General features: G+C 72.4%; 1 protein-coding gene across 18 annotated transcripts; it reads left to right on the top strand.

The window, feature by feature from the left end:
• The first annotated feature begins 132 nt into the window (after positions 1-132).
• LOC142823716 (methyl-CpG-binding domain protein 1-like) lies at positions 133-18,464 on the top strand. 18 transcript variants are annotated; one of them, XM_075914937.2, is made up of 19 exons: positions 133-151; positions 3,169-3,313; positions 4,964-5,111; positions 5,703-5,965; positions 6,169-6,254; positions 6,442-6,482; positions 6,824-6,967; positions 7,040-7,174; positions 7,580-7,633; positions 8,175-8,249; positions 9,087-9,146; positions 9,605-9,661; positions 9,889-9,969; positions 11,508-11,672; positions 12,878-13,063; positions 14,982-15,182; positions 15,287-15,367; positions 16,366-16,467; positions 17,209-18,464. In XM_075914937.2, exons 2-19 carry the CDS (start codon positions 3,204-3,206, stop codon positions 17,668-17,670), a joined length of 2,451 nt encoding a protein of 816 aa, XP_075771052.2. In that variant the 5' UTR covers positions 133-151; positions 3,169-3,203; the 3' UTR covers positions 17,671-18,464. The 18 variants fall into 18 exon arrangements, with proteins under 18 accessions (XP_075771052.2, XP_075771050.2, XP_075771059.2 ...); XM_075914935.2 differs by lacking the exon at positions 133-151 and adding an exon at positions 534-668; XM_075914938.2 differs by lacking the exon at positions 133-151 and adding an exon at positions 1,634-1,652.
• Positions 18,465-21,768: the final 3,304 nt, after the last annotated feature.

Raw genomic sequence — 21,768 nt, 5'->3', positions numbered from 1 at the left:
CGCGGGGTAACACCCATTCCCATAGCGGGTTACAGGCCTGAGATTACCCCCCCCCCGGTCATATTTGCATAGACCCGCCCTCTGGGCGGGGCCTAGGCCATATCAGCCCGCCCCCCTCAGCTGACCCCGCGTGGGCCGCAGCGTGGAGCAGGTGGGAAGCGGCGGGTCGGGGGGGACCCGGGTCTCTGCCCCGCGCGCCGCTTCCACGTGAGCCCCCCCCGGCCCCTCGCCCCCAACAGCCCCCCCGCCCCCCCACAGCCCCCCCGGTCCTCTCCCCGCCCCCCCGCTACCCCACACCCCACAGCCCCCCCGCTACCCCCAGGTCCTTCCCCCCCCTCCCCCCGCCCCCCCCACAACCCTCCCCCGCCCCCCCACACCCCCCCTCCCCTCCCCCCCCCCCCCCCACCCCCCCGCCCCCAACTCCCTCCCCGCCCCCCGGCTGCCCCCAAGTCCCGCCCCCCAACCCCCCCCCGCGGCTGCCCCCTCCTTTGCCCCCCCAGCCTTCTTATAGGCCCCGCCCCCAGGCACGTGACCGCTCCCCCCCCCCCCCGCTTTCCGGTTCCGGTTCGAGCCCCGCGCGCCGCCCGGGCTGCGGCCGCTGCTGCGCCACGAGCGGGGCCCGCGGGATGGAGCCGCCGGCGCGGGGGGGGCCCGGGAGCCGCCCAGCGGTGAGGGGGGGCGGGGCCGCGGGAGGGGGCGGGGCCGGGGGCGCACTCGGGGGGCGGGGGCTGGGCCGCGCGGGGGGGGCCCTTAGGCAGGAGACCCCGGGCCTGGGGGGGGCTGGGAACGGGCGTTGGGGGGGCTCCGGCCCCCCCTCCCCGCTGACTGCCCCCCCCACCCCCCCGCCCCCCCATCACACTGCCCCCCTGCCCCCCCCATCACACTGCTGCCCCCCTCCCCGTTGTCCACCTGCCCCCCCAGCTGCCCCCCCCCCCCCCCCGCTGCCCCCCCGTTGCCCCCCATGTTCTGCCCCCCGGTCTCGCTGCCCCCCATTGCCCCCCCCCCGCCGTGTCTGCCTTGTTTATGTCCCTCCTGCTCTGTGCTGCCTGGGGGGGCTGGGGGGGGCGGTGCTGCCAGGCCCCTCCCGGCGCAGTCGGCCGGTGCTGGCCGGTGCCTGGCGGCGCTGCCCCCGCTTGGGGCTGAATGGACCCGCGGCTCCCTAGAGCCCCCCGGGGGCGTTTTGGGGCCCCCCCAGCCCGGGAACTTGGCACAGCTGGGCCCAGTGCGGCAGCCAGGCAGCCGCGCGTCCTACGGCGCCTCTGCCAATCGGCGCAGCCCCGCGGGGCCCCTGCGACCTGCTAGCGCTCGGGGGGTGCCCCTCACCCGCTGGGCCCCCCACAGCTGGCTGGCCTGGCTCTACCTGGACAGGCGCTGCGCTATGGTGGCACCAGGTGCACGGCTCAGGCCTTCTCTGGGGGGTTGGCCAGTGGCCCAACAGGCCTGCGTGTGGCCTGGCTGCGATCGGGGGGCGGGGAGGCGCCCTGGCTTCTCGGCTGCCGCGGGGCCGTCTGTGGCCCCTCCCCCGGGCGCCCGAGGGCCCCTGTCAGCTCCCGGGGCCCGAGCTGGGCTCGGAGGAGCCCGCCTCTGGCAGGTGGCCCCAGCCGGAGCTGGGTGGCTTGCGTCTGCGACTCGGCTCGTGACGTGGGGCTGAGGTTTGTGCCCGACACGCTCGGTGCGTTTTCTCGGCAGGGAGAGGCTGTCGCAGCTCGGGCTGGAGCTGCCAGTTTGCCAGTTGCTCAGGTCTCACGTGGTGTGGGCTGAGGGGGGGGGGGGAAGTCGTCATCCCCCCCCCCCACCCCGCACGAAAAGGGAAAACAAGGGGGTTGAAACGTGTAGGCCGGCCTGGTGTCTCCAGGCCAGCGCCATCCTCTGAAATGGCGTTAAACGGACGTGCAGAATTGGCTGCCTTCCCGGCGGGAGGCAATTGCGTGGCCCTGCGGGCTTGCCTGGCACAGAGGAAGAGCCGCACGGTCCCCGGCGCTGGCTGCCTCTGGGACAGGCCCGCTGGGGAATAGCAGGCGCCGAGGGGCGGCCAGGTTTGGCGCGCAGGGCGGGAAAGCGCCGCGGGTGGCAGGCTAGTCTGGCGCAGGGGTGCAGCTAGGTCTGGGGTGAGGCCGCTGGGGAAACAGCTGCACGTAACGCAGCTCGGGGAGAGCTCGCCCGGCCCTGAGATGCAGCCTGCTCTGGGGAGAAGCAGCCAGGGACCGGTCACGCACGGCGCCGCTGGGAGCGCCCTGCTGGAGCGTTGCCGTTGGGCGCGCTCCCTTATCCGAGGGGGCAGCGCCGGGCTGGAGCGACTCCCGCTGGAACGGGGCCAGGCGCTGGAGCGCGAGCGTCCGGCTGGGCCTCGCACTGACCTTGCAGCCGTGCAAGCCGAGCGGCCGTGTGGGTCCTTATCTCCTCCTCCCCTCCAGGGTCCTGGGACTGGCCGGATCCGGCCTGGCTGGGGACGCTCACGCCGAGGGCCCCTCCGCCAGGGAGCGGGGCCGCGGGGCCTGCGGAAGGAGCCGTGCTCCCAGCCCGAGCAGTGTGAGTCAGGCTCCCCGTGGGCGCTGGCTCCCAGCCACTCCCTGAGCAGGGAGGGAGGAAGGACACATGCCTTCCATCTGGGCTGCTGCCTCCGCCTTGGTGGGCGCCAGGAGCCCAAAGCCAGAGCCCTCCTGGTGGCCCTGGGGAGGCGTTATGTGTGGCTGTTCCTGGCTGCCCCACCCAAGAGGTGGCTGCATCTCCGTGCTGGGCGCATCCTCCAAATGCCTTGGCTGCCCTGCCTGAGCGATGGCTGCCTTGTAGCGTCAGGAGAGCCAGGCCGGTTCGGCTCCATGTGAGGCTGGTCGCCTGTTTCCCCGCCCCAGAAGCGGCTGCATCTCCGGACTGTTGCGTGCCTGCGGGTTGTACGGAGGGACGGGGTTTTCTGCATGCGGCGCCTCCTGCGTGCTGGGATACGGCCCCTCGCCAAGGAGGGTGGCGTCAACTAACGGATGGACCTGGAGAGTCTCCTCAAGCTGCGGGAGTGGGGCCTAGTGGTTAGAGCAGGGTGCGTGGCTCTCTCCGCGGCTTGGGGGCGGTGGAGTCAGAGCCAGCCCAAGTCCTGGCGGGGGGCTGAGTCGGCCGTGCCCCCCCTTTCCTGCATCCAGCCATGCTGACGCCCCCCCGTCTCTCTCCCTGCAGTAGCTGCTCTGCCGCCGCTGCCCCGGCTCAGCGCCATGTCGGAGGGCTGGCTGGACTGCCCCGCCCTGGGGCCTGGATGGAAGCGCCGCGAGGCCTACCGCCGCTCCGGGGCCACCTGCGGACGGACGGACACCTACTACCAGGGGTACGGCCGCTGCTCCCCTTCCTGCGGGGTGGGGGGTGGGGGATCGCGTGCGCCCGAGGCTGAATGGACACGGGGCGGGAGGGGAAACTGAGGCACGAGGCGGAGCCACAACGCTGGGGTTCTGGTGCTGTCCCAGCAGGCCTTGGGCTCCCTGGCTGGCTCCCCTGGGGGTTTCCAGTCCCAGCCTGGTCCAGCCCTGCCTGCCCTTGTGCTCCGTGGGAGAAGAGCTGCCGGCCCCAGCCCTGCAGCTGCCTGCTGAGCCGGGGTGCGTCCGTCTGCAGCTGCAGATAACTCCCCGCCCCCACAGGAAACGGGCTCTGCGGCCGTGCACCTTCCCCCGCAGCCAGCGGGCTGTCGAGCGCGGCTTCTGCGGGGAGCCAGGACTCCTGGCTTCTCGGCCTGGCGCTGGGGGGGCGCAGTGGGGCAGCGCGGGGGGGCTGGGACGCTGTGCACCCGGATCAGGGCTTGCCTCTTCCCTCCCAGCCCGAGTCCCTCGCAGGCGGGCGCGCTGTTTCGGTTGAAAGCCGCATGTTGTGCAATGAAACCGCCCCCCTTCCCCCTCCGGCGCTGGAGGTGTCCCGTGGGGCGTGCCGTTGTCCCTCCAGCCCAGCGCCCGGGGCTGTGGCGAAATGCAGCGGGCCCGTTCGGGGGGGGGGAGCGCCTCGCGGGTGCTCCCCGGCTTGGCTAGGCTCCTCGGGCGGGAGGCGGAGGGGAGTTGGCTGGTGGTTGCCACGCTGGGGACGGGCCCGGGGGCTCCGCTCAGCGCTTGCCCCTCTCCCAGCGCCTCTCCGCCTCCCGGGACCGCCCGGCTGGGACGCTCACCGGCCTGGCCCCGGCCCTGGCCTCCCCTTTTGGCCCCCGTCAAACCCGCACCCGGCCGGCCCCGAGGCGAAGCCCTGCCCGGCGCCGGGAGGGGAAACCTGCAGAGCCTGGCTGTACATTTACTAGTCCAAAGGGCAAGGCTGAGCGCCCGGCGGGGTTGGGAACCAGCCTTTCCACTCGCAGCCGGCAGGGCCCGGCCGTGGGGGGGTCCAGCCTGGGGAGGCCGCGAGCCAGGCGCTTTGGAGGGGCCGGTGTTCCAGGCTGACTGGGGACCGGAGGGGGCGCCTTCCCCCCCGCAGGGGGCAGCTGTCACGGGGCAGCCGGCGGGTCCCCACCGGTGGGCGTCTCCTGGCGAGCCTGGGGCTGCCCTGCCCGTGGGGCTTCCAGGTTCCTTCCACCTTGAGATTCCTCCTGTCTTGGGTGAGCCCCGCTGCTCCCTCCTGCTCTGTAGAGAGACGGGCTCTTGGGTGCTCCGTTATCTAGCCCTTGCTGCAGTCTTGCCGGACAGTCGCCCTGCGGCGAGGAGTTCCCCAGGTTCTTTGCACCGCCTGAGAGAACGTGGCCTTCGTGTTCGCTGGCCTGTTCCTCTGGCTCCGGGCAGGTGCCCCGGTGCCATGTTGATTAGTAGCTTTCATGGAGCGCGGTCAGGAGACCCCGCCTGCCTCCCTGAGCCTTCCCCGGTGCCCTCACTTTGGCGGGTTGACTCAGCTCATTCCGCAGGCAGGTGCAAGTTCCCGGGGAGGGGGAGATGGCCCCGGGGGTGCCCCCGGGCCAGGTTGGACGTGCCCTCCCTGACGTTGGCTCTGTCTCTGCTTCCCCCTCCCGCAGCCCCAACGGGGAGAAGTTTCGCAGCAAGATCGAGCTGACCAGGTTCCTGGGGCCCTCGCAGGACCTGACCCACTTTGACTTCAAGAACGGCGTCCTCCGGGAGCCGCCCCCCAAGGCCCGGGGGCCGGCGGGAGGGGAGGGGCAGACGGTGGGTGCGGCGCTGCGGGGTCGGCCGGGTTTCTCGCTGCCCCAAGCCCTCCGGGTGCCCCGCGGCGCTGTTCAGGGCAGCTGGCTCCGGCAGAAGCTCCGGTCGCCTTCGCGACGGGCCCGAGGCGCGGGCAGGGCCGGGGGGCGGCGGCTCCCACCGGGCCGATTGGGAGCCCGTGTCGGGAGCGAGGCTGCGAGGCAGCGCAACCTGCCCTGTGCTCCGGCATCCCCCCGCCAGCCAGGCCTGGGGAAGGGGGGAGGCGCGGACCCCGGCCCTCCAGAAAAGCGCCTTTCCCTCCGCCCAGCTGGAGCCGGGTTAATGGCCTCCCGAGCCGTCCCCACGAGGCCGAGCCGCGGCCGTGCCACCTGGGGCTTTTGTGCTCATGGGGTCACTGCCGGCCGCTCTCCGAGTGGCAGCCCTTCACCCAGTCTAGTGGCTGGCGCAGGGGCTGGGAGCAGCGCGGCGCCGCGGAGGTGGGTGAAGTCTAGTGGTTAGAGCGGGCCGGGCGGGGGGCCGGGAGGCCTGGGGGGTCGGCGATCCCGGGGCAGGCACCACGCAGCCCCCGGCTGAGCTCCTCACCCCGTCTTGCAGGGGGCCAGCGCCCTACCTCCCGCCACACCCGCCTGGCGCCCGCCGCAGGCCAAGAAGGCCCAGAAGAGGCGCCTCTCGCTGTCGGAGCCAGACCCCCCCGAGTCCCCCGAGCGGCCGGCCCCCGAGCAGCAGCCCGTGAAGCCGGAGCCCCCCGAGCAGCTACCCCCGGAGCAGCGGCCTCCCTCCCTCCCGGAGCGACGCCCCCGGAAGCGCCCGGGGCCCCCGCTGGAGCCCCAGGAACCGGTTCAGGATGGCGTCGTGGCGTGAGTCCCTCCCGCCCCGGGAACCCTGCCAGCACTGGGGGGTGCAGAGCCCCGCCGGGCGCCTGGGAGGGCTGTGCGGGCCAGTGGTTAGAACTGGGGGCAGGGGACTCCCGGGTTCCGTTTGTCCTGGGAGCTGACCCGGTCTCTCTCCCACCTGGGCCGGCCCAGAGCCGCCCCCTCAGCCGCCCTCCTCCGCCTTGCAGGTGCTGCGCCAGCTGCCAGAGCTACTTCCCCGCGGTGCTGCTGCCCAGCCAGAGACGCTGCCGCTGGTTGTGCCCGGACTGCCGAGGTGGGTGAGCGGGGCGGGCGGGTTGTGCCCGGCTGCGGCTTTGCTCAGCCCCCCGGCCCCTCTTCGCCGCACGGCTGGGACCCCAGGCGGCCTGTCCAGCCTCTGCCCCGGCGGCCAGGCCACCTGGTCCCTCCAGCAGTTCCCCGGGGGGGGCAGCCCGGTGCCAATCCCACCTTCTTCCTTTCAGCCCAGAGAAGAGAGTTCAACCGGGAGCAGCGGTTCTTCAAGGTAAGAGCAAGGCCTCGGGCCCCCAGGATTCCAGGCCACTGTTGCTGGGTGCCGGGTTCCCTCCTGCTCTGGGAGGGGAGCGGGGGCTAGTGGTTGGAGCCGGAGGCTGGAAGCCAGCACTCCTGGGCTGTCTCTCCCTGGATCGGGGTGGGGAGCGCGGGCTAGTGGTTAGAGCCAGGTCTCCTGGCCGCGCTCTCCTGGATCCGGGTGGGGAGCGGGGGCCGGTGGTTAGAGCCAGGGGCTGGGAGGGGAGTGGGGCTAGAGGGGAGGGGTCGGGGGGGTGTTTCCCTGGCGCCCCCCCCGAGGAGGGGCGGCGGCTGAAGGCCCCGCCCCTCTTGCAGCGGGTGGGCTGCGGGGCCTGCCACGCCTGCCAGCTCCCGGAGGACTGCGGCATCTGCACCGTGTGCGTCGCGCGGGCCAAGACCCCCGAGCTCCGGCTGGGCAGGAAATGCCTCCTGCGCCGCTGCCTGAAAATCGTCAAGAAGGTACCGGCCGCGCCCCCTCCCCCACGGCCCCCGGCTGGCGCCCGGCTCCCCTCACCCCCCTCTCCCGCCCAGGGCTTCGGCTGCGGCGCCTGCCAGGCCTGCCAGGCCACCGAGGACTGCGGCAGCTGCTACGTCTGCCTCCGGCGCCTCAAGCCCGGCCTCAAGCGCCAGTGGAAGTGTCTCAAGCGCCGCTGCCTCAAGAAGAAGGTGGGCGGGGGCGGGGCGGGGTGGGGGGAAGGCTCTGCCTCGGGGGGGGGGGCCCTGTGAGCGGGTGAGTGCGCCCCTGCCAGGGGGCAGTGTCTCCGACACCCCCCCCCACAGTCTGGTGGCCCCTGCCCTGCCCCCTCCAGCATGGCGCCCCTACCTTGCACCCCACAGCCTGGTGCCCCCTGCCCTGCCGCCCTCCCAGCACGGCCCCCTCTGCCCCTCCCCATGGCCTGGTGCCCCCACCCCTACCCTGACCCCCATAGCCCAGTGCCTCCTGCCCCCCCCACGCCCCGCTGCCTCGCCCCCCCCCCCCACGCCCCCCTGCCTCGCCGCCCCCCCACACTGCTCTGCCCAGCGCCCCCTGTCCAGCCGGGCCCCAGCTGTGCTGACGTCTCTTCTGCGCAGCAGAAAGCGGTGGTGGCAAAGAAGGCAGGGTACGGCCCCCGGAAACTGACCGTGGTGAGTACCCAGCGGGCCCTGGCTGGGTGGGCCGGGGGCAGCGTGGGGGTGGATTCCCAGCATGCCCTGTGGCCGGCCAGCGTAGGGGGGGAGGGGGCTGGGTGTTGTTTCCCAGCGTGCGGGGGGCGGACGGAGGTGCCCCCTGCGGGGAGGGACACACCCGCTTCCTGGCCTGCCCCAGCATGGGTCATTGTCCCCGTATCCCCCGCGGGGAGCCCCCGAGCGCGCCCCCCCTGTGTGCGGAATCAACGCTGTTCCGTGTGCATGGGCCCACCAGCAGTAACGCCGGCTGGGTGGCGCCCCAGCGCCCGTCCTCAGCGCACGGCTGCCCTGGCCCTCGCCGGCTCTCGGCACAGGTGGGGTCTGCCCCTTCGCACGGGGACGCGGCTGCGCGCTCGCTGCCCTAGAGCGGGAGGGGAGGCCTGGGGCGAGTGGGTAGAGCAGGGGGCCGGGCCGTGCTCTGGGGCGTCTCCATCTCTCTCTCACGCCCCCTTCCTCCTTTTCTTCCTTCCGCCTTTCCCTGGTGCCTCCCTGCCCTCAGGACGGGCCCCCCGCCAAGCCCCCGCTCGCCACTGGCCGGCGCCGCAGGAGGCTGCCCGCGGGTGGGCCCAGCGCTGTGAGTGGGCGTGAGCCATGGGGAGCGCCTCTGGGAGCGCCGGGCCGGGGGGCGGGGGGGGCTGGGAGGTGTAGTGGTCAGAGCCAGGGGTGGTGGCAGGAGCCAGGACTCCCGGGATCTCCCCCCGCTCTGGGAGGGGGAGTGGGGTGTAGTGGTCAGAGCCGGGTGGGGCTGGGAGCCAGGACTCCCGGGATCTCCCCCTGCTCTGGGAGGGGGAGTGGGGTGTAGTGGTCAGAGCCGGGTGGGGCTGGGAGCCAGGACTCCCGGGATCTCCCCCCGCTCTGGGAGGGGGAGTGGGGTGTAGTGGTTAGAGCCAGGGGTGGTGGCAGGAGCCAGGACTCCCGGGATCTCCCCCCGCTCTGGGAGGGGGAGTGGGGTGTAGTGGTCAGAGCTGGGTGGGGCTGGGAGCCAGGACTCCCGGGATCTCCCCCCGCTCTGGGAGGGGGAGTGGGGTGTAGTGGTCAGAGCTGGGTGGGGCTGGGGGCCAGGACTCCCGGGTTCTCCCCCCGCTCTGGGAGGGGAGTGGGGTGTAGTGGTCAGAGCCGGGTGGGGCTGGGAGCCAGGACTCCTGGGATCTCCCCCCGCTCTGGGAGGGGGAGTGGGGTGTAGTGGTCAGAGCCGGGTGGAGCCAGGACTCCTGGGATCTCCCCCCGCTCTGGGAGGGGGAGTGGGGTGTAGTGGCGAGAGCCGGGGCGTGGCTGACACTGGCTGTGTGTGCGCCAGGGGGCCCGTGGGGCGGGGCTGCGGGTGGGCTTTGCTCTAGCTCTGTCCTTCTGCCGGCCTGTCTGTCCTGCTGTCCAGCGAGCGCCTCTTCTCCTCCTCCTCTGTCTCCGCCAGGCCGGCCTGGCCCCTGAGCCTCGGCGCCGTAAGCGATTCGCCGCGGCCGCAGCCGCTTCAGTGAGTGCAACGCCGGCCGCCCGCCCGGCTGCTCTGCGCAGGGCCCCCCCGAGTCCTGGTGCTCTCCCTGGCTCGGGGAGGGGAGCGGGGCCTAGTGGTTAGAGCCGTTCGGGGGGTGGGAGCCAGGACGCCTGGGTTCTGCGTCTCATTGGGGTCCCTTCCCTTGGCAGTGGGGACATGCTGGGGACTGTGTGACACTGTGGGGGTGGGGCGGGAACCCCAGCACCCCCAGACCCCTAAGCAGGGCTCCCCCCCACCAGCCTCAGCTCCGCCCACCTCCTGAACTGGGCTGGGCCCTGTAGGGGATGGGCGGGGCCTGCTGGCCCCTCCCCGCCGTGGGGCAGCTGTGCATGGGCTCCTCCGGGATCCACCCTGCATTGTGGGGAGGCGAGACCCAGGCGTCTGGGGGGTGGGGAAGGGTCCTCGCCGCTCAGCCCCCCCTCCTTTGCCTCCTCCAGAAATGGAAGCCGTCGCTGGAGCGAGACCCCGGCAGCCTCCCGGGCGCCCGCCGCAGGGTGCGTTTGGGGCGGGGCTGGGGGGAGTGGGGGCTAATGGTCAGAGCGGGGGCTGGGAGCCAGGGCTGCTGGGTTCCTTGGTCCCCCGGGGCCAGTCTTGGTGCGCTCGGCAGCCTGGTCGGGAGGGCTGCACCCCCAATGTCAGGCCTGGGGGAGCGGGGCCTGCCCCTCGGCACGCCCGTCGCTGGACCTGGGCTGGGGGTGACCCCTCTCCCCTGTCCCCCCAGAAACAGCTGGGCAAAGCCAAGGAGAAGAAGAAGCCAGGCCGGCCGCCCAAACACTCCAGCGCCAGGGCCCGGAGCGGCCAGGTGAGTGAGCCGCGGGGGGGCGGGCGCCTGGGCTCTGTCCCTGGCCTGGGGAGGGCAGTGGGGACTAGTGGTTAGTGCAGGGGCGCCTGGGTTCTCTCCCCCGCTGGCTGGGGGAGGCTCCCTCCCGGCCATACCCCCCCTGGGTCATGGGGAAGCCCCCCTGCGCCCGGCCCTGGGTCTGCTGGCATTTGCCTGGCCCCGGGTGCGGCGTTCCAGGAGAGCCGGCCCCGGGCAGGGTCCCCCTGACGCCGTCCCTGCGCGGAATAACTGGCAGGCCGGGCACCGAGGGGCAGACCTGGATCTCTGGGAGCCGCCCAAGCGCCCTGCTCCCAGCCGGCAGGTCCCCCCCGGCGCGGGGACCCACCGGCCGGACAGGCGCTCGCGGGGGGCCGGGAGGCTGTAGCTTGCGCCCGGCGCGGGAGGGAGGGGAACGCCAGGCCCCCAAAGCTGCTGGCAGGGAGGCTCTGAGCACCGGCGATGGAACCTTGTCCCCTAGGCTAGGGCACAGGGCCGGCCGTGGCTCTGTCGGGGGGGGGGGCGGTCGCTGGGCCGTGGCTCTGTTCAGGGGGGAGGGGCGTCGATGGGCCGTGGCTCTGCCGTGGGAGGGGGGGGGGGGTGGGCCGTGGCTCTGCCGGGGGGGGTTGCTTGTCTGTGGCTCTGTCGTGGGCTGTCGCTAGGCTGTGGCTCTGCCCGGGGGGGGGGAGGGCGGTCGCTTGGCCGTGGCTCTGTAGGGGTGGGGGATCGCTGGGCCGTGGCTCTGCCCGGGGGCTCGCTTGGCCGTGGCTCTGTCCGGGGGGGGGGGGTCGCTGGGCCGTGGCTCTGCCCGGGGGGGGGGGTCCGTTGGCTGTGGCTCTGTTGCGGGGGATTGCTTGGCTGTGGCTCTGTCGGGGGGGGGGGGTCGCTGGGCCGTGGCTCTTCGGGGGGGGGGGGTCCGTTGGCTGTGGCTCTGTTGCGGGGGATTGCTTGGCTGTGGCTCTGTCGGGGGGGGGGGGTCGCTGGGCCGTGGCTCTTCGGGGGGGGGGGGTCCGTTGGCTGTGGCTCTGTTGCGGGGGATTGCTTGGCTGTGGCTCTGTCGGGGGGGGGGGGTCGCTGGGCCGTGGCTCTGCGGGGGGGGGGTCGCTGGGCCATGGCTCTGCCGGGGGGGGGGGGGGCGGTCGCTGGGCCGTGGCTCTGCGGGGGGGTCGATGGGCTGTGGCTCTGTTGGAGGCTGGGACGGGGGTCGATGGGCCGTGGCTCTGCTGGGGGGGGGGGTGCTGGGCCGTGGCTCTGCTCGGGGGGGGGGGGTCGCTGGGCCGTGGCTCTGCGGGGGGGGGGGGCTCGCTGGGCTGTGGCTCTGTTGCGGGGGATTGCTTGGCTGTGGCTCTGCCGGGGGGGGGGCGGTCGCTGGGCCGTGGCACTGCCGGGGGGTCGATGGGCTGTGGCTCTGTTGGAGGCTGGGACGGGGGTCGCTGGGCCGTGGCTCTGCCAGTCCGGGGCCGGGGGGGCGTGGCCGGCAGGCGCCCCCCCGCGCTCTGACCCGTCTCCTCTGCCCGCGGCAGCCCTGCTCCAAGAGCCGGCGGAGCCGCAAGTGCGGGGAGTGCGAGGCCTGCCTGCTGAGAGCCGACTGCGGCCGCTGCGACTTCTGCCGCGACAAGCCCAAGTTCGGCGGCGAGAACCTCAAGCGCCAAAAGTGCCGGTGGAGACAATGTCTGCGCTACGCCATGGTGGGTGCCTGCCCGGCGCCCGGGGGGAGGGGGGCGCGGTGCTGCCGCGCGTCAGAGGGCCGAGACCCGGCTGGCGTGGCTCCGGATTGGCTCCCAGTGGGCGGGGCTCACCCTGACTGGCGGGGCTCCGGATTGGCTCCGAGTGGGCGGGGCTCACCCAGGCTGGCGGAGCTCCGGATTGGCTCCGAGTGGGCGGGGCTCACCCTGACTGGCGGGGCTCCGGATTGGCTCCGAGTGGGCGGGGCTCACCCAGGCTGGCGTGGCTCCGGATTGGCTCCGAGTGGGCGGGGCTCACCCTGACTGGCGGGGCTCCGGATTGGCTCCTGCACATGGGACTCACCCAGGCTGGCGTGGCTCCGGATTGGCTCCGAGTGGGCGGGGCTCACTCAGGCTGGCGTGGCTCCGGATTGGCTCCTGCACATGGGACTCACCCAGGCTGGTGTGACTCTGGATTGGCTCCGAGTGGGCGGGGCTCACCCAGGCTGGCGTGGCTTCGGATTGGCTCCGAGTGGGCGGGGCTCACCCAGGCTGGCGTGGCTCCGGATTGGCTCCCAGTGGGCGGGGCTCACCCAGGCTGGCGTGGCTTCGGATTGGCTCCGAGTGGGCGGGGCTCACCCAGGCTGGCGTGGCTCTGGCAGGCTCTGGGCTGGGATCCCCCCTGCCCCTGGGACTCCCAGCTGGAGCCTGAGGGGCCCATCGCGCTGCGGGGGGCTCTCAGGCCTGGTGTCCCGTGGATGTGGGACGGGTCACATAGCTAGTTGGGGTGGGGCTCTTCCCTCCTGGCCCGGAGGCCCATGGCTGCTCATGCTGCCTGTGTCCTGCCCTCTTGCTCCACCCATCTTGCAGCAGGGAGTTCCACAGGTTCTGTGCCCAAAGCTGCGGGGGGTTTAGGCGCCGAGCTCCCAGGGCGTCAGGAGTCGGGTTGGGCTTTAGCAGTTGGAGAGATGGGGCCGGTTCCTGCAGGGACTAAAGGGTCCTGAGACGGCTCTCCCCTGGCTCTGTGAGGAGAGTGGGGTGTAGTGGTTACAGCAGCGGCCTGGGTGCCAGGGCTCTGGGAGGGTGTGTGAGGTTAGGAAGGCAGGTGCCCAGAGGCCGTGGGGATGGGCAGGACCGGGCCGACTCTCTCGCTCTCCCTGTCTCTCTCTCTCTCTCCGGCTGGCCGCCTGCCCGGCTCTCTCTCTCTCCCTCTCTTTCCCTTTCCCCAGAAGCGGCTGCTGCCCATGGTGTGGAGCCGGGGGCTGGCGGAGGAGGGGGCGGGGGCGCTGGCCCCCCGGAAGGCCTGGAGGCGGAGGAACGGCCGCAGCCGCCAGCCGGCCCGGATCAAGCAGGTGGGGCGGCGGGTCAAGGGGAGCGGCCAGCAGCGCTGGGCTCGGGGCAGTGCCCTGCCGCAGGTAACTACCTCCCCCTGCCCCGCCCCCGGCGGCCTGCCCCCCGCCCCGCCCGGCCAGCCCCGCCCCCGGCCCCTCCGGCCTGGCGCTCGCCCCGGGGCACGGACTCGCGCTCTTCTCTCTTTCTTCCTCCGCTCTGCCTGCCGGCCCGGTTCCCGCCCAGCCCTGGCTGTGGGAGGGGAGTGGGGTCTAGTGGTTAGAGCCAGTCGGGGTGCAGGAGCCAGGGGGTCTGGGGCTCTCCATGACTTCTGGGGTCAGGCTCCCCCTGCCTGCTTGTCCCCATTAGGGACTTGGGGCGGTGACAGCCTGTGTGTGTGGGGGGAGGGAAGGGCGAGTGGAGTCGCTGGGGGGGGTTTGTCTGGGGGGCGAGTTCATGTCGCTTCTCCCACAGGTTGCCCGGATTCAGCCCTCCGGAGTGGGGGGGGAGGGCACCTCCGTCTGGGCGGGGGGGGGGGGGGGTGGTCAGAGCTGGGGGGCTCGATCCCGAACTCCTGAGCTCTGGGAGGGGAATGGAGTCTGGTGAGTTCGGGGGGGAGGTTCTTTGCCTGGAGCCCAGAGGGCAGCGGGCACTAGTGGTGGGAGCAGGAGCCGCTGGGGCCCGCCCGCCCGGGTTCTCCGGCTCTGGGAGGGCAGCGGGCGCTAGCGGCTGGAGCAGGCGTCGCTGGGGCCCGGCCGCCAGGGTTCTCCGGCTCTGGGGGAGCAGCGGGCGCTAGCGGCGGGAGCAGGAGCCGCTGGGGGTTTGGCCGCCTAAGTTCTCCCCGGCTCTGGGAGGGCAGCGGGCGCTAGCGGCGGGAGCAGGCGTTGCTGGGGCCCGGCCGCCCGGGTTCTCGCGGCTCTGGGAGGGCAGCGGGCGCTAGCGGCGGGAGCAGGCGTTGCTGGGGCCCGGCCGCCCGGGTTCTCATGGCTCTGGGAGGGCAGCGGGCGCTAGCGGCGGGAGCAGGCGTTGCTGGGGCCCGGCCGCCCGGGTTCTCCGGCTCTGGGAGGGCAGCGGGCGCTAGCGGCGGGAGCAGGCGTCGCTGGGGCCCGGCCGCCCGGGTTCTCGCGGCTCTGGGAGGGCAGCGGGCGCTAGTGGTGGGAGCAGGCGTCGCTGGGGCCCGGCCGCCCGGGTTCTCGCGGCTCAGGGAGGGCAGCGGGCGCTAGCGGCGGGAGCAGGCGTCGCTGGGGCCCGGCCGCCCGGGTTCTCGCGGCTCTGGGAGGGCAGCGGGCGCTAGCGGCGGGAGCAGGCGTCGCTGGGGCCCGGCCGCCCGGGTTCTCCGGCTCTGGGAGGGCAGCGGGCGCTAGCGGCGGGAGCAGGCGTCGCTGGGGCCCGGCCGCCCGGGTTCTCCGGCTCTGGGAGGGCAGCGGGCGCTAGCGGCGGGAGCAGGCGTCGCTGGGGCCCGGCCGCCCGGGTTCTCCGGCTCTGGGAGGGCAGCGGGCGCTAGCGGCGGGAGCAGGCGTCGCTGGGGCCCGGCCGCCCGGGTTCTCCGGCTCTGGGAGGGCAGCGGGCGCTAGCGGCGGGAGCAGGCGTCGCTGGGGCCCGGCCGCCCGGGTTCTCCGGCTCTGGGAGGGCAGCGGGCGCTAGCGGCGGGAGCAGGCGTCGCTGGGGCCCGGCCGCCCGGGTTCTCCGGCTCTGGGAGGGCAGCGGGCGCTAGCGGCGGGAGCAGGCGTCGCTGGGGCCCGGCCGCCCGGGTTCTCCGGCTCTGGGGGAGCAGCGGGGGGTAGCGGCGGGAGCAGGCGTCGCTGGGGCCCGGCCGCCCGGGTTCTCGCGGCTCTGGGAGGGCAGCGGGCGCTAGCGGCGGGAGCAGGCGTCGCTGGGGCCCGGCCGCCCGGGTTCTCCGGCTCTGGGGGAGCAGCGGGGGGTAGCGGGGGGAGCAGCGTTCTCGCGGGCCCTGCGGGGTGTGGCTGGGGGGCCGTTCCGCCCTGACGCTGCCTGTGCCCGCAGGAGAAGCAGTACCCGCCGGGGGGGGAGCTGCGCTTCCTGGCCGAGAAGGGGGTCACCGAGGCGCCGGGGCAGCTGGTGCTGCTGAAGGACCGGCCGGGCCCCGACTTTGTCCTGCTGCGGGACCCCCCCCCGGGCTTCCCCCTCCTGCTGCAGCACGTGAAGGAGGAGCCGGCCACGCCCCCGCCCCCTGGCCGCCTGGAGGTGAGGGGGGCCGGCGGGGGGTCCCCCAGTCCCTGGAGCGGCTCGGGGCCAGCCCGCCCCCCCGGCGCTGCCCGCTCAGCCCTGCCCCGTCTCTCCCCCTGCAGGAGCCGGCCCCCCCACTGCTGCTCCCTGGCTCACCCCCCGTGAAGCAGGAGAAGCTGGAGCCGGGATGGGACCTCACACCGGTGAGATGTGACGGGGGGAGGGGGCGCTAGAGTCTGCGGCCTGCCCAGCACTGGCCCTCGTGGGCCCCCCGCTCTAACCACTGGCCCCCGCTCCCCTCCCGGCGCTGGAGAGAACCCGGGCACCCGGCCCCCCCCCACCCGCCCCCCCCCCGCCCCCGCCCCGGCCCCCCCACCCGGCCCCCCCCCGCTCTAACCACTGGCCCCCGCTCCCCTCCCGGCGCCGGAGAGAACCCGGGCACCCGGCCCCCCCCCGCTCTAACCACTGGCCCCCGCTCCCCTCCCGGCGCCGGAGAGAACCCGGGCACCCGGCCCCCCCCCCCGCTCTAACCACTGGCCCCCCCCCCGCCCCCCCCCCGCTCTAACCACTGGGCCCCGCTCCCCTCCCGGCGCCGGAGAGAACTCGGGCACCCGGCCCCCCCCCCGCTCTAACCACTGGGCCCCGCTCCCCTCCCGGCGCCGGAGAGAACCCGGGCACCCGGCCCCCCCCCCCGCTCTAACCACTGGGCCCCGCTCCCCTCCCGGCGCCGGAGAGAACCCGGGCACCCGGCCCCCCCCCGCTCTAACCACTGGGCCCCGCTCCCCTCCCGGCGCCGGAGAGAACCCGGGCACCCGGCCCCCCCCCCGCTCTAACCACTGGGCCCCGCTCCCCTCCCGGCGCCGGAGAGAACCCGGGCACCCGGCCCCCCCGCTCTAACCACTGGGCCCCGCTCCCCTCCCGGCGCCGGAGAGAACCCGGGCACCCGGCCCCCCGCTCTAACCACTGGGCCCCGCTCCCCTCCCGGCGCCGGAGAGAACCCGGGCACCCAGCCCCCCGCTCTAACCACTGGGCCCCGCTCCCCTCCCGGCGCCGGAGAGAACCCGGGCACCCGGCCCCCCGCTCTAACCACTGGGCCCCGCTCCCCTCCCGGCGCCGGAGGAAGAGTCCTGGCTCCCAGCCTCCCCGGCCCATGTTCCCCTGGGAGCTGGGCTTCCTCGGGGCTCACCCCTCTCCCTTGCAGGTGCCGGCCCGGGCGCCCCTGCGGATGGAGGGGCGGGGGCTGGCCAGGGAGCTGGTGGTTCTGGACCCGGATGACGAGGAAGAGGAGGAGCGCACCCCAGTGGTGAGGGGGGCACAGGGATGGGGGGGCCATGAGAGCAGTTCTGGGGGCACTGGGGACTGGCGGTGGGGGCAGTTCTGGGGGGACCCCGGGGCAGCGGTGGGGGGGGAAAGCTGTTGCAGCAGGTGCATGGTGCAGGACAGTGGGGGGGAGGCGTCTGGTGCAGGGGGGCACCTGGCAGTGGGTCGGGGAGTGGCCCCAGGCGGAGTTGGGGGATGGGGGGGGTCTGGTGCAGGGAGGCAGCGGGCGAGGGAGGGGCCCGGGCGGAGTTGGGGGCTGAGGGGGTCCTGGTGCAGGAAGGCAGCGGGTGGGGGGGGCCCGGGCGGGGTTGGGGGACGGGCGCAGGGAGGCAGCGGGCGGGGGGGGCCCGGGCGGGGTTGGGGGGCGGGCGCAGGAAGGCAGCGGGCGGGGGGGGGCCCGGGCGGGGTTGGGGGACGGGCGCAGGGAGGCAGCGGGCGGGGGGGGCTGGGCGGGGCCGGGGGGCGGGGCCCAGTTGGCGCGGTGCCCGCGCAGCCCCCTGACCCCCCCCCCATGCCCGCAGATCATGGAGATCTACAGCCTGGGGGCGCTGGCGGGGTTGGGGGGCGGGCGCAGGAAGGCAGCGGGCGGGGGGGGGCCCGGGCGGGGTTGGGGGGCGGGCGCAGGGAGGCAGCGGGCGGGGGGGGCTGGGCGGGGCAGGGGGCGGGGCCCAGTTGGCACGGTGCCCGCGCAGCCCCCTGACCCCCCCCCCCCCCGTGCCCGCAGATCATGGAGATCTACAGCCTGGGGGCGCTGGCGGGCCGGGCGCCCCTGGACCCGGTGCTGCGGGAGTTCCTGGCCGAGCTGCAGGAGATCCCCCTCCCCGCGCACTGGGAGGTGCTGCCCCCCCTGGGCGGCCCGGACCTGCGGCTGGTGCAGCGCTCGTCCCGCTCCACCATGGCCTCCACCGTGATCCACATCCGCCCCGGGCTCTTCTTCCAGGTGGTGGCGCGCCAGCTGCCCGTGCCCCCCGAGCACGAGGTCTACGCCACCCACCCCGCCCGCCTCACCACGGTGGACGAGGTGGTGGAGCTGATCTGCGACCTGGAGGCCTATCGCCTCTGCCCCGGCTGGCCGGCCGGCTGGCACGCCGGGCAGCGCTCCCAGGCCTGCGACGTGCTGGTCTACTCGGGCTGCTGCCCCCAGTGCCGCCTCAACCCCTGGCCCTCGGGCAGCGCCGGCCCCTAGCGCCCCCGCCCCACAGAGCTTCTATTTTTGACACTGGAATGGCTGGACCCTGCCGGGTTGGGGGGCAGGTGGGGGGAGGGGACCAGTTTTTCTTTGGTGGTTTGTCCCCCCCGCCCACGGCTGGGGGGGCTGGAGGGACCCCCCACCCCGGGGCACAGGAGGCGCGTTGATTTCTTCCACCCCCCAGCTGGAGAGCCCCCTCCCTCCGCAGTGACCTGTGGGCCTTGGATTTCGGATGCATCTTAATTGCTTTAACCCCCCCGGCACTAGCCTGGCCCGTCCACCTCCCCCGCCCTTTGGGGGGCAGACCCACGGCCGCTTCTCTCCCCGGGCTATTGCTTCATCTCCATCGAGGGGTCCCCTTTCCTTCCTCCCGGTAAAGTTTAGGTTCCTGTTTTAAAACTTGAATTTTTCACGGGCTGTTGATTTATTTTTCGGCTGGGGGGGGGGCGGGGCAGCCCCGGGGGGGCTGGGTAGAGGACACGGGTTGCTCTGGGGGGGCCGAGCCGGCCCCCGGGCTGCCCGCCCTCCCCGACAGTCAGAGGCAAGTGCTAATTTCAGGGAGTTTCTGCCGAAGCCATAGCTGCGTTCTGGTTGGGGGGCAGCGTCTCCCCCCCCGGTGGCTGGGGTGGGGGGCAGGGTGTGACGCACAGACCCCCAAGCCCCCACCCTGGCCAGGGTTAGTTCTGTTCTTTCTTCCTCCTCCCCCGCGCACAAAAAATGCGAAAATTTACCCCCCCCCCCCAGAAACTGGTCTCTATTTTTTTTATGTATTAAAAGTTTTAATGAGTAGATCAGCGCCGGCTCCTGCCTCTGCTTCCAGGGGTTGGGAGGGGAGGGCCCCCCCGGGCCAGGGCGCCCCCCCACCCAGGCCAGGTACAGGGAAGCCTCCCCTCTGGGCTCACTGGCCCGCGGCAGGCGTTTACCCTGGCGGCCCCCCGTCCCCGCCCGCGCGGTTCCCCAAAGAGCTCGGTCCGGCTGCACGCTGGGTGGGAGGAAGAGAAGCCCCTGGGGAAACTGAGGCACGGGGGGACGGGATTGGCTTGTCACTGGTGCAGATGCTCAGTGTTTTGGGGTGGGGTGGGGTGGGGGTGCCGCAGCCCCCTTGCGACAGAGCCGGGCTGGATTTGAGCACAACCCCAAGCAGAGCCTGGGGGTCCCTGCGCCCGGGCCTGGCCCTCAATGCGGAGTTCCCAGGAGGCGTTGGGGTGTAGAGGCTGGGTCAGTGCCTGACTGGGAGGGGAGCTGGGGGTAGTGGTTAGAGGGGGCGGAAGGCAGCCGGGGGCGCCACGGCCAGGAGGAGGAGAAGAGGGAGGCCGAAGAGCAGCAGCGATTTCATGGTGTCCGATGGGGCGTCTGAGCTGCCGCTCCCGGGTTCCCCCTTTTATCCCGGCTCCGAGGCAGGCGGCCCACGGCCCTGGCACATCCTGCTGGGCACGGTGCCAGGCAGCCGCCCAGGCGTGTCTGTTCCCGGCAGCCACCTCCCACACGGCAATTCAGGGTGTGCCAGGGACTTCTGGTCGCGGGTCGCTCCCTTCCCAGGCCTCCGAAATCTGCCGGCGTCGGCGGAGCCCTTTGAACGTTGGGCTCCTCTGGAGGGGACGGGGGAGTGACCCCGATTTGGGCTGGTTTGAGCCATGGGGGCCGGAGGGATCCCTAGACAGTTCCCGGGGTGTTGCTGCGAGGCCGATCACACTGAGCTGGAGCTGAGGCAGCGCCCGGCGCCCGCGAAACCTTGGGGGTCCCCAAACCCAAAGCAGCGTTTCAGAGCCCGTTCCCTGGGGGGTGAGCCCGGCCCGGGCTGGAGGGTTTCCACGCGCCGGAACGTCCCAGCGGTTCCTCGGCCGGCCTTGGAATCAGCCGGGGGACGCGGGGCGGCCTTGGAGAGCCAAGTTGGGGGGCGTTACACCCCGGGGTCCTGGCTCGCAGCCCCCACCCCGAAGCCAGGATCCGTCTGCGGCGTAACGACACGGCGAGTCTCCGCTCCGCGGGGCGTGGGGGTTGGGCGCTCGCCCTTCACTTCAAGTTATGCGCCGGGCCCCCCAAGATAAAGGTCTCAGCTCAAGGTCTTGGCTCCGCTTCCAGCGGCGGTTGGCTCAGCTCCAGCCTGGGCGGCGTGAGAGCGGCCGCACCGGCTCGGATGCGAGGCCCCTCTAGCCTGGTCGCAGGGAGGGGGTGGGGCCCGGCCGGAACGAATTAGCCCCCCGCCGCCGAGATGGCTCCGTCACGGCGCTGTGGTCGCTGAGCCGTGGCCGCGTGACGTCCCACGTCAGGGTCTGCCGAGGGCCCAGCCTTCCGGCCGCTCGGCACCGGGGTGGGCGCGGAGGGAGAAGGCGCCGTGTCCTCATCGACCTCAAATTCTCCCAAGTGCTGCCGAAGCCGCCCTAGGGCGCCGCCGTCCGCCTGTCTGCTGCACGGGCCTCCCGGCGCGACCGCAAGCCAGGCCGAGGGGGAGGATCCGCCGGGGCTGGGGCCGCTTAGCTCCTCTCCTGAGCCGCCCTCGCTGGCGCCCTGGTGCCTTAGTGCTTCCGGGGATTCTCTGGCTTCTGCCTGCACCCGCTGGTTCTTGGCTGGAGCCGCAGAAGTCTCCTAAAAGTGGGGGGTGGGGTGGCTCCAGGCCTGCCCCTTCTCCGTGGGTGCCCGCCTCTTTCCCTGAGCTCCGCCACGCCCTGCCTTTCCCCTCAACACCCTAGTCCCATGTCGCCTCTTCCTGCCCCCCGATTCCGTGCCCCCCCCTTTGCTTGCCCTTACGGCTGGTAAAAAGCGGGGGACCAAGGCCCTGACTTCTCCTGGGGACCTTGGTTCAGGAGACCTGCAGGCCCCGTGATTCCCAGCCCCGCTGCTTAGGCTGCTGTCAAATTCCCTGGCTGGCTCCTTTTTGAGCAACTTCTGAGCCAGATTCCCGGAGGGTCTCGATTCCCCTTCCCACGTCTTCGCACCAGCACGGGCCTGGAAGTCCCTGGCAGCCCTGTGGGGCAGTCGGCAGCCACGAGTAGCCAGGGATGTTCCTGAAGGGCGGTAAAGACCCGCCCGCCGACCACAGCTCACCAGCCGGGTTGCTACCGAGGCTGGAGGCCCTGGCGTCCTGATGACCAGCGGGATGGGGCCGGGCTGGGCCGTTTATTCAAACCAGGACATGGCCACAAAAGTTTGCAGGTGTCAAGGCTGCTCCCCCTGCCCAACTTTTGACACTCTGAGTGCAGAAGGTGGGGGCCTACAAGCCACCTTGAAAATCCCTGGCCCCTCTAGGCTTCTGCTTGAAATCTCTCCCGGGTTCCCTGGCTTGGGAGGCAGCTGCCCCCACCTCAGTGGAAAACCCTTTTCAAACCCAGGAAGAGTCACTTGCGGACTTCTTCCGGAGCGATCCCCGAGCTCTTTTATCACAAGCGAACTTACAAAACCCAACATCCCCAACCTGTAATCTCTGGTAGCTGACCTGCCAGTCTTGGGCAGGGGCGCACAGACCTCCTGTGGCCTCCCAGGACTCCAGAAGCCGGTCATAGTCTTAAGAAAAGATGGTTGTATTAACAAAACAAAAAAAGAGACGTGGTAAAGCAGACTGTGAGGTTAGATGCTATAGAGCAACGGAGAAAAAACAGATAAAGGACAGAGAATTGCTTCTGAGAGAGAGAGAGAGTGAGTGTGTGTGTGTGAGAGAGAGAGAGAGAGAGAGTGTGTGTGTGTGTGTGTGAGTGTGTGTGTGTGTGTGTGTGTGTGTGTGTGTGGGGGGGGGGGGGGGGGGGTTACACATGATTCAAGCACAGAGGAATTCCAAGCCAGGAAATATGAGAAATTAACCTGATCACGTCTAACTAAACATTCCCCGTCTACTTACATGTGTTGCTTCATGGTTTTGTTCTAGACATGGCTATGGGTGTCAATTTCATTTCTGCCCCAGGCTCATTCCGTCCCTCCCAGCCGGTTGTTTGTCCCACACCAAGGAGACTGAAAGAGGCAAAACCCGTTTTTCAATTCAAATCTTAACACTTTCTTCCTCTTGGCTCTCCTGTCTCCCTACCAACGCTTCCTGGATTTTTTTTCCGGGGTTCTCTTAGTCTAACTCTTTACAGGCAGCACCCGCCCATCCATCCCAGCTGG

Source organism: Pelodiscus sinensis, chromosome 18 (genome assembly GCF_052426305.1).
Source record: "Pelodiscus sinensis isolate ZL-2025 chromosome 18, ASM5242630v1, whole genome shotgun sequence".
In the NCBI taxonomy this organism is placed as follows: Eukaryota; Metazoa; Chordata; order Testudines; family Trionychidae; genus Pelodiscus; species Pelodiscus sinensis.
This window is presented reverse-complemented; position numbering and strand designations above follow the sequence as displayed.

Coding starts and splice junctions, on each gene's coding strand:
- LOC142823716 (XM_075914937.2), top strand. CDS start 3,204: ATGTCGGAGGGCTGGCTGGACTGCCCCGCCCTGGGGCCTGGATGGAAG. Junction 8,250..9,086: donor CCGCGGGTGGGCCCAGCGCT/GTGAGTGGGCGT, acceptor TGTCTCCGCCAG/GCCGGCCTGGCCCCTGAGCC. Junction 13,064..14,981: donor GGGGCAGTGCCCTGCCGCAG/GTAACTACCTCC, acceptor CTGTGCCCGCAG/GAGAAGCAGTACCCGCCGGG.